This window comes from Somniosus microcephalus, unplaced genomic scaffold, assembly GCF_052327205.1.
Source record: "Somniosus microcephalus isolate GS21.2 unplaced genomic scaffold, FLI_Smic_1.0 unresolved_chr8, whole genome shotgun sequence".
NCBI classification, from domain to species: Eukaryota; Metazoa; Chordata; class Chondrichthyes; order Squaliformes; family Somniosidae; genus Somniosus; species Somniosus microcephalus.
In genome coordinates, this window is record NW_028225186.1 from 156,030 (window position 1) to 166,886 (window position 10,857).

Here is a 10,857-nt window from a genome sequence, read left to right on the forward strand (position 1 = left end):
CAATGACATCACAGAATAATCATCCAAACCTCTGTATTCCAAAGCTCTGATTGGCTCTGGGTATCACACACCGCCCCCTCTCCTTTGTTAATTGGTGCCTGGATTGATGGAAGATCCTGACTGGCTCACAGGGATTGTCAATCATCATTGATCATGCCAGACCCTGTTGAAATGCAGGAGCTTGTGAGGGTAGAGGTTAGGTTGTTACTACAGTGGAGTTTGAGCTCAGTGCTTTGCAACAGGAAGAGTTAAGATGGCCTCCCAAGTGCGTCAGAACTATCACAAGGACTGTGAGGATGCTGTCAACAAGCAGATCAACATGGAGCTCTATTCCTCCTATGTTTATCTCTCCATGGTGAGTTTTGTATTTTTGGGGTCCTATTTCAAAATTAAGGCTGTTATTTTATTCTAAGCAGGTAGAATTTCTCTAGGTCAATGAATGGGCTTTCGAGGGTCTCTCTATAGCCCTCCCCAGTCTTAATCCAGTGAATGCTCTTAAGACAGTGATCTTGCAGAAGGACTCTTTCCTGCTCTGCAATAGCTCTGTCCTATTCTGATGTGTTTATATTTGAAACTAACTCCAGGGTTTCATCAAGTTTGTAATGGAGGGTTCATCTTGAAGATTCACTAAAACTAGTCAACTTCCAACTTGGATGGCAACAATTAGATTGAATTGGGTGACTAGTTAGTGAAACATTGGCTGGTTCTGGCCAGTTTTTATCCCCCTCTAATTGAGTGAATCCTGTTAGTCTTTCTCACCTGAGGATGGTGTTAAACTATTTAATTTTAAAGATTTGGCTCTTTTCCTTCTCTGCTTTTAGACTTTCATCTGGGAACAAAAGAAGATACCACAGATATTTTGACCAAGTGTAGTTGAGAGCTTTATTCCAAAAAGCATTAAAGCTCGCTAATATTTTCTAGTAACATAACCTCCTATTCTGTTGAGCTACTTCAATGAGGAGCTTCCAACATATTCAAAAAGGATTTGGAAAGTATTGGTGTTGCTACCATTTGAGTTGGCCATGGATCAGATCTAGATTTCAATTGTCTCTTTTCCATTTTTCTCTCTACCTGCAGTCGTATTACTTTGACCGGGATGATGTTGCCCTGCGTCACTTTGCCGAGTTCTTCAAGGAGCAGTCACATGAGGAACGTGAGCATGCTGAGAAACTGCTGAAATTCCAGAATATGCGTGGGGGGCGTGTTGTCCTGGAGGATGTCAAGGTTAGATTCAGCAAACTTTGAAGAATTGCCATGGTTTTGTGAAAAGTAGGCTAGTTACCTCATACTAGATTATCTGAGTCATGGAAGTTGTTCCAAGAGGAGGCTCAATGATTGTTGTATGCATGGATTTTCAGAAGGCAGGAGATTGCTGGCAGAAATTGGAAGTGCATTAGAAGCAACCTTGTGACCCCAATAAAACTGGGTGGAGTAGGAGGCAGTTGGTATAAAATAGACCACTGGATGGTGACTAGTGCATATGATCTAAATGTGCAAATAGTGATCTGCTGAGCTAGGGTCTATAGTGAGCTCCAGGGCAAAATTGGAGACTGGCTAGGGGGTTGACTGGAAGGAAGTGGTTGATGTTCACATCAGATGTAAGAGTGTAGGGATTTGGGGTGTGTCCCAGTACAGATGTCATTTAGAAGCTAGCTTGCAGAGACAAAAGGCTGATTGAAAGGTGGGCTTCATGTTCTGGCATAGAATAGAAAGCAAGGAAGTGTTACTGCAATTACTGCTAGATAGACCTCATTTGGAATATTGTGCTCCATTTTAGGTGATCTCACTTTAGAGCCTATAGTGCTGTGATTTCAAGTCAAATAACTCATTCCAAAGAGAATTCTTGATGAACTGTCTGGTTAAAATCCTGGCTTAGAATATCAAGAATGACATTGAGTTGTGATCTGACTAACTCCTGAAATGTTCAAGTCTGTTAACTAATTTCTTCCAATGTTACTCTATACCCCACCCCTACAAACTCTCAGAAACCAGAGCAGGATGAGTGGAGCAATGGCCTAGTGGTGATGCAGAGAGCTCTGCAGCTGGAGAAGGATGTCAACCAGAGTCTGTTGGATCTACACCAACTCTCCACTGGGAACACTGACCCTCATGTAAGTTCCTAATGTCTCATTTAAAGAAAGATTTGCATATCTACAGTGCCTTCCTTGTCGTCGGTGTCCAAAAACACTACAGCCAATTCAGTACTTCTTGAAGTGTCATTATTGTAATGTTTGCAACATGGCAGTCAATCTGCACACCAAGATCCTGCTGCAGAAATGAGAGAAATCACCAGATAGTCTGTTTTATTAAGTTGGTTAGTGATAAATATTGGCCAGGACACTGACATTCCAGTTTGTTTTCTTTGAAATAGTACCATGTGGGCAGACAAGACCTTGTGTACTGTTTTATCCAAAAGACAATACCTCTGACATTGCAGCTCTCCCTCAGTACTGCAGTGAAGTGTTGGTTTTCACTCAATTCTCTGAAATGGGACAACCCAGGGCCTTCTGAGTGGCAGTGGTACCAGTAAGCCATGGCTGACACTTGCCATGTTTTGGGTGAGTTGAAGGCTATCTGGGGAGCTTAATCTGATCACTGATCTTTAGCAATATCTCCATGCCCAATAGGTTTCTGATGATCTTTCACAAAAGACTTCAACATCAGGATCTCCCTGAGATGAGGCCAGTGCATAAAGCAGATTGAAATTGGGACAGCAAAGGAGAAGTTGTAACTGAAGGGGGTTCTGCTTTCCAATTTTAAATTGGTAAATGCATTACTCCTGGAGTAAATCTAATCTGACGTCCAATCCACCTATTTCTCTGCAGCACTTGTACCAGTTACCCCATCCAGTAGAAGATAAAGGACCATCTCCATGGGCGGTGAAGCTCAGAAGGCCTTTGATGATGTCTCCTCTGAGCTAATTGTGCTTTGTTTTTCACTTTCAGTTGTGTGACTTCCTGGAGACCCACTACTTGGATGAGCAAGTGAAGATGATCAAGAAGCTTGGAGATCACATCACCAACTTGAAGAGACTGGGAGCCCCTGAGAATGGCATGGGAGAGTACCTGTTTGACAAGCACAGCCTGAGTTGAATGGGATTCTTGAACCATTAGTTCTATACAGGTTGCAAATGAAGTGTGACCAACTTCTGGTGGTGAATACTTTGGTTGTCATTATTTCCCAGTTTTCTCATCTAACTGTCACAGTACATGGAAATAAAGGTTATTCATCATTGAACTGGTTTGTCTTTGTTTAATTAAATAGCTGATCTGGTTAAGATCCCACTGCACAATACACAGCTGTGTAATATGATCCAAGTTCAAAATACAGAAGTCACTCCCAGGATGGCTGTGCCCACATCTTCAAATCATCACTGGAGAGGATTCTAATGGTTTTCTGAGCTCTCGGTAACAGTTCCTGCTGAAAAGGGTTTTTTATAACATCTGCCAGCAAACAGTCATTAAGCTGTGGTGGTTTAAAACAAAGAAATGGGGAAGGGTGAAGGGGGTTGAATTAGTGCTGACAGTAGTGACTCTTCAGTCAGGAGAAGGGAGAGTACATGCCTGGTGTCTTGCTTCAGACTTTTACCTGTAAAGGTGGGGGAATGATCTGCTATTGAGCTGTCTTTACATTTGACTGATGGCACAAGTCACGCACTAGATTGCCAAAGCTGTGTGACATGTGTACACAGTACAGCGTTGGCCATCTTAGAAACTTCCATTTGGGCAGGATCATTTCTGTTTATCATTCTCTTTCTTTCCCAGGTTACTTTCTTTTTCTAGCCCCACCGACGGCAATACTTGATGTCTGGGATTAAGTAAAGCACTAGTCTGAATCGAGCAGTAGTGTGTCCTACGGGGAGTTTGTTGGTGTTGGGTAAAGTGAAGCTAAATCAGTAATCATGTAGGAGTCACTGGAAATAGAGTGCGAGACTTTCATAGCAGCAAAGAAAAACACGTGTTAGCTTTATTAACTCTCCGCATGGACTGAGGGACTCGGCCTCGTCGCAGGGCTACGACATCGACACACAATCGACGACTCTTAAAGGGACCCTGCTCCGATAACCCAACCAAGTTCCGTACATAACGTGGAGCGATAACATTGCCTATACGTAGTGAATTGTGTTACTGTCCCTATGTGGTCTCTGCCACAATCATATCAATCCTATTCAAGCCAATGATTTTTCTACCAAAAACTTACTTACTTTCTATTGCAGCAGCATTGTTGTAGGTGTAACATTTGCATACTGAATTATCATTGGCCCGCAGGCATCGAAGCAATACCTATTGTATTCACGTGATCACATGTTGCGTTGTCATTGGCCTGCAGGCATCTGTAAGGGCTGCTATTGTTTAGAAGACCCAGGGGTCCGAACTCCATCTTGTCCACTCGGTGCTGTATTGATTGAGAAAGCTTACAGACTTGATGCTTCATTAAAAGAGTTTAAATTGTAATAATCCGTTGTCCTGCAATTTATTATTTTTGTACAAAGTGTGCAAAGCAAGACAGTAGGGATCCACTAGCTAATTCTGATCAAATAGTAGCTAGATTATTTTCGCTAATTCATTCGGTATATCGCTAATGGCCACAACTGTTCCAAAAGACTGCCCTTAACCCACAAAGTGTGCGGGGATTTCTGAGTGTTCCTGAAGAATCCACGGCCTGGAAAGTCAGTCGCGCCACTTCTGGGGCGGTAAAGTCGGGCGCGCGCTAAAGTTAGCGCCCGCCGGAAAGTGTAGGCCACTTCGCCGAAATTCAGTAGATTTGGCCAAGGAGTTTGGGCGAGGGCTGAAACTGGCGTTGCACTCCTATCTTTAGGCGCTAAGCCGGCGGTGCGGACTGATAACGCCGAGGCCGGGCGCAGCGCAGGTGCGGTCATGTTTTGATTGACAGCAGACACCCTGACGCCGGCCAGCTCTTAAAGGGGGAAGGGTCGACTTTGTCTGCTGCCACGCCCTGGATAGTGGAGCCCTGCAGCTAGGCCTGAACACTGCTGGTGGACCCAAATAGCGCCTGAAGCCATGCAGAAGGCCCGTGAACGAGTGCAGCGCTTCTCAGAGCATGCTTTGAGGGTGCTGCTTAAGGCTTTTGAAAAGAGAAGAGAGATCTTGTGCCCGGACAGTGGCAAGAAGGCTCCCAGGAGGCAGTACAGGAGAGCCTGGAGGGAAATCGCCCACAGGGTGTCATCCACCAGCGATGTCCCCAGGAGTGCGGACCAATGCCGCAAGAAGTACAACGACCTCACTCGGATGGTCAGGGTGAGTACCCTTTCCAGTGTCCTCCTCATCCTTGCATGTGCACCTCACATTATGGGCAAAGGGACCTCAAAGGCCTAATGGCCATCCCTCCTCCCGCAGCTATGGCACTGGCATGATCATCAATAGCACTTTCTGCACTTTACACACTGGCCAAGCTATTCGACCATGGGAGGCAGTGCACACAACAACAGGGCACCACACTGGCCATGCTATTCGACCATGGGAGGCAGAGCACACAACAACAGGGCACCACACTGGCCATGCTATTCGACCATGGGAGGCAGTGCACACAACAACAAGGCAACACACTGTACTTAGAGGCCGTCCTTTCTCTTGCAGGCCAAGCTGGCCAAGAATATGAAGAGCCGGAATGTCACCGGGAGAGGCCGTGGCCAGTTCCAGGAGCTCAGTGACCTGGAGGAGCGCGTGGCTCGACTCATGCGTGGCCAGGTGGTTGGCCCCATTGCTATTGGAGATGCCGACCCTGTGCTGGGCCCCAGTGGTAAGGACATGACCGTTTGGACCTCTCTTGTTCCCCTTGCGCTTCAGATCTACATCCTTTGCCACTGTCCGACCAATGCGCATAATGCCACCACTCATGCCTCCCTCGCTGACGCCCTGTCCTCACTCTAAAGCTACTCTTGTGCCTTCCTGCTTTCAGCTGGTGAGGAGGAGGTCCATGAAGCTGAGAGTGCCAGTCCCACGGAAGAGGAGGACGACGAGGACAAAGAGGAAGGCGGCACATCGGGGGAACACTCATCCGCACCAGGGGATGGCAATGGAGGGGACACGTCTTGCCTGGAGGAGAGCCAGGGGGAAGTGTTGCAGGGGGGTGCAGCTCCTGGGCCCAGTGGCGTCCAGGCAGGCGGGAAGGGTCGGGTGGCACGGCTGCCTTCTCCCCAGAGGGGGGAAGTGTTGCAGGGGGGTGCAGCTCCTGGGCCCAGTGGCGTCCAGGCACGCGGGAAGGGTCGGGCAGCACGGCTGCCTTCTCCCCAGAGGGGGGAAGTGTTGCAGGGGGGTGTAGCTCCTGGGCCCAGTGGCGTCCAGGCACGCGGGAAGGGTCGGGCAGCTCGGCGGCCTTCTCCCCAGATGGAGAGTCCGCCCTCCAGTCCGGAGACGGTCCTCGCCCAGGAGGTGCGCCTCCTTGATGAAATGTCCGCGGCCTCCGAGCGGTGCCACAACGAGTTCATGGGGGTTGTGGGACAGTTGCCTCAGGCCATTGAGTCCCTGGCTCATAGTGTGGCCGCTTTCGGGGACTCACAGGCCAGGGGTGTCGACCAACTCGCGGCAGCACAGGCCAGGGGTGTCGACCAACTCGCGGCAGCACAGGACGCGAGTCGCGAGTTCATGAGTGGTGCCGTGCAGACACTGGCTGATCTGATGCGGGCACAGAACAGGGCAGTTCGGGCACTCACTTCTGCCACACTCGCTGTGTCACGGAAGCATCGACAGGGCAGCCGCCACCCTGCTGCAGCACAGCGGTCTGGCCTCCACCAGATTGCTGCGCTTGCTGCAGTGCCAGCCCGGCCGAGTGCCAGTGTCTCTGGCGACCAGCGAGCGCCTGGCATCAGCCAGCTTGCCCCCATTGCTGCAGCCGCCACTGCCACTCCCCCAGCCAAGGTGCGACGAGCTGCTGCAGAGACTGATGCTGCCCAGCCACAGCTGCAGCAGTCAGCTCTCGGACCCTCCAGGGCCGGACCTCGTCTAGGCCGACCCCCAAGGGCATCTGCCGTTACGCATTGTGGCCCTCAGGAGCCTTCCCCCAGCCTTCCAACACCCACAGGGCCCAGGTTGAGGCGGAGCAACAGGTCGGGCAGGGGCCGAAGAAGCCTGCACAAGGACTCGCCCTCTCGGCACACCAAGTAGAGGGTGTCGGCAACTGTTTTTTTTATATGGGGGTGTTTGTGTTCTGGAGGGGGGGGGCTTATTTTGGAAAGGCCGAAGATGAAGGCCAATTGGATTGACAAGTTTTGTTATTCCTCCCCAGGTTGTGGGAGTGAGATATGTTTTTCACTGTTTTTTGGGGGTCTTGTCTGTTTTTCTGTTTCATGTGGGAAGGGCCCTGAGTTTGTTAAATAAAGCTTTTTATTTATTCAGCTTGTCCAGGTGTCATGTTTCAAGTGGTTGTTGCGTTAACCGGCTGAGGGCTTGCGGAGCGGCTGCATTCAGGTGCGTTCATTGCCACAAGCCATTCCCTGACAGGGGGCCTAGAAGTGTCATTCAATAAGCCGCCGGCAGACGGCCCTTGTGGCTCCCTTCTGGGCTGGTACTCCTCCTCCTCCTCCTCATGGTCCTCCTACTCGTCCTCCTGAGGTGGTGGCCCAACATGAGGTGGCAGTGCCTGAGTCCTGCGGTTAGCCAGGTTGTGCAGCATGCAGCAAACGACGACGAACTGGGAGACGCTATCCGGCGAATACTGTAGAGATCCGCCGGATCGATCCAGGCAGCGGAACCGTTGCTTCAGGACGCCAATCGTTTGCTCTATGATGTACCTTGTGGCTTGATGGCTTTCGTTGTATGCCTCCTCCGCAGGGGTCCTGGGCGCGCGGAGCGGGGTCATGAGCCATGTGCACAAAGGGTAGCCCTTGTCCCCAATAAGCCATCCCCTTGGTGGAGGCTGTGCCTCGAACATGTCAGCCACAGTAGTCTGGCGCAGGATAAATGCATCGTGGCTGCTTCCTGGAAAGCGGGCATTGACAGCTAGGATGCGCTGCCTGTGGTCACACACCAGCTGTACATTGAGGGAATGGTAGCCCTTCTGGTTGCGGTAATCCTCGGCATTGTCGATAGGTGCCCGCATAGCCACATGCGTGCAGTCAATGGCGCCCTGCACCATGGGGAAGTCGGCGATCCTGGCAAATCCGACTGCACGCTGCTCCTGCCTCTCTAGGGTCATGGGGAAGGAGATGAATTGGTGTCTCCTTGCGAAAAGGGCATCGGTGACCTGCCGGATGCAGCGATGCACGGCGAACTGGGAGATGTTCGCTATGTCCCAGCAGCGGCTTGGAAGGAGCCGCTTGCATAAAAGTTCAGAGCCACCGTGACCTTCACTTCCACCGACAGAGACGTCCTGCACATCAGCTGTGGACGCAGATCTCTGTGAAGCAGCTGGCAGATCTCTGCAACCACCTATCTTCTGAAGCGCAGCCTCTTAACACAATGCGCGGCAGTCATGGTGAGATAGGACACCTGCTGCCGGTATTCCGAGTGGGTAAGGCCTACGTTGCCGACACCTGATGGCCCCTCTGTGTCGAGGCATGGCTGGCCCTCTCACACAGCGTCTGCGAGCCCTTCGCACATAATGCTGGAACTGACGGTTGGAACCCCATGCAGCCCCCATAATAAACTTGCAAACAGTGAAATCACAAAGAGTCAAATTTCCAAGCTCTGGCCAGAAGCCAAAAATACCTCTCCTATGTTGTCCCAAATCAGTAAGGTCTGTTCCTTGGTCTCTGTCCAGAAATCCAAAGCACTAAAGTCATTGCAGCAAAATGGCTGGCCTTTATAGTTCAGTGTAAGTGCCCTTTAATTAGTGCTCCCCGAGGCCCGCAGGGCCTCTGCTACGTTCCACTTCACAGTTCTTAACAGTGCCACGCCCACATTGGGCGGGCGCCACTGAATTTCCAGTTTGGGGCGCACAAAGAGGGTTGCACGACGAAATGACGTCATAAGCTGCGCGCGCAGCTGAGCGGGCTCAAACACTTTGCGCCGGCGCTAAATGTCAACTGAAGTTGGGCTTTGGCGCAGACCGGCCTGCGCCCGGGCGCTAAGTGCCTAGCGCTGGAAATCTACCCCTCTTATGGCGTTAATGGCTGACGAACGCAACTGAATTTCTAGGCCCACAAATTAAACATCAATTAAAGCTGTTCAAAAATAGTTCATGTAAAGGGAATGAATGAACTCCATTTGAAAATACCAAGCCACAAGGGCCCTTTAAATATTCTCTCCAGCACTGAGCGAGTATACATGGATAGACTGATTCATAATAAAATGTTGGCTGGACTGTTTCTAGGAGTTAAACTGGAAAATACATTCGTTTTCCACACCACAAGGGAAATGAAAGCTCTTTGGACATTTGTAATGGCTCAGCCGATTGATGCGTCACGTGTCTTGCACACCCATGATTGTTCTGACACTCTGGGGAGACCACCTTCACTTTTACTGCTGGTGGGAGCCAAGTTCAAACACCACTGTAGTTACAACTGAACCTCTCTCCAATGATGTACCTAAACGAGATTAGATGCCATGGTATAGGAACAGGGCAGCCACATGGGATTAGGACCACTGCTTGTGTAGAGAATAAACAACATGAGCTGGATAGGAACAGGAGGTGGCCATTGAGCCCCTCAAACATGTTCCTCCATTCATTGAAATCATGGCTGATCTGTGACCTCACTCCATATACCCGCCTTTGCCCCATATCCCTTAATACCTTTGGTTAACAAAAATCTATTCATCTCAGATTTAAAATTAACACTTGACCGAGCATCAACTGCTGTTTGCGGAAGAGAGTTGGGCCAAACGTCCTATTTCTGCGTTGTATGGTTTATGTAATTCACTCTTCTCTGTTCTGGAGGTTTTTGTAATGATCAGTAACCTGTCATTCTGGAATGGTACTCTAGGTGGTGCTGTCTGTATATAAGAGTGGGCAACCCACGATGCACTAGGCTACCCACAAGGCAGCAGTCAAGATGGAGGCCTGTACAGATACTGTACCTAGTCCACATGTGCTCAATAAAGTGTCTAGCAAAAGCTAGCTGTTCTTAATAAAAACGACTAGTTATTAATGAACATAACATGGTACCAGGATTGGTAAGATCTGCTGAATATTGTGCAACGCGACATGGAGAATTTGAAGCCACCAGAGCATTTGAAACTCACAGGAAATGTCGACTACAATTGGCAGACTTTTAAACAACAATTCGAACTCTACATTGCTGCCATCAGGTAAGGTACGAAGCCAGGCACAAGGAAAATAGCGTTGCTGCTCACGGTTGCAGGCCCACAGGCGATAGAGGTATTTAATACATTTGTATTTAATCCAGAGGAGAACAGAGAAAAATTAGACAATGCGCTAAAGAAGTTTAATACACATTGTTCTCCCAAAAAGAATGAAACCTACGAGAGGTACATCTTCCGTTCTCGGACACAGCAGCAAAATGAGACTTTTGATAGCTTTTTGACTGATCTGAAACTGAAAGCACAGACATGTAATTTCTCTGAGCTGAAAGCATCCATGATTCGTGACCAGATTGTGTTTGGTATTCATGATAAAAAAAGTCAGGGAACGTCTGTTGAGAGAAACCGAACTGACATTGGAAATTGCTGTGAAAATATGCCAAGCTAGCGAGCTAGCTCAAAAGCATGCCAAGACTTTCAGTGAAATCAATGATGATGCGATTGCAGTAAGTGCTGCTGTCGGTGCTGTGTCCTACAAGGGGAAGAAACATGGGCAGAACAGAAGTGAAAAGCAATCGGAGGAAGGAATTTTTAATTGTAAACGCTGTGGTTACAAACACCAGTTAAAACAATGTGCAGCGTTTGGGAAAATGTGCACAAAATGTCATGGAAAGAATCACTTTGCCAAACAATGCTTTTC

The 10,857-nt window shown here is 49.0% G+C and overlaps 1 protein-coding gene across 1 annotated transcript; it reads left to right on the forward strand.

The window, feature by feature from the left end:
- Positions 1 to 219: 219 nt before the first annotated feature.
- Positions 220 to 3,237, forward strand: LOC147085195 (ferritin heavy chain, oocyte isoform-like). The gene is made up of 4 exons (XM_085979090.1): positions 220 to 355; positions 1,078 to 1,224; positions 1,986 to 2,111; positions 2,946 to 3,237. Exons 1-4 carry the CDS (start codon positions 254 to 256, stop codon positions 3,090 to 3,092), a joined length of 522 nt encoding a protein of 173 aa, XP_085835216.1. The 5' UTR covers positions 220 to 253; the 3' UTR covers positions 3,093 to 3,237.
- The last annotated feature ends 7,620 nt before the right edge of the window (positions 3,238 to 10,857 follow it).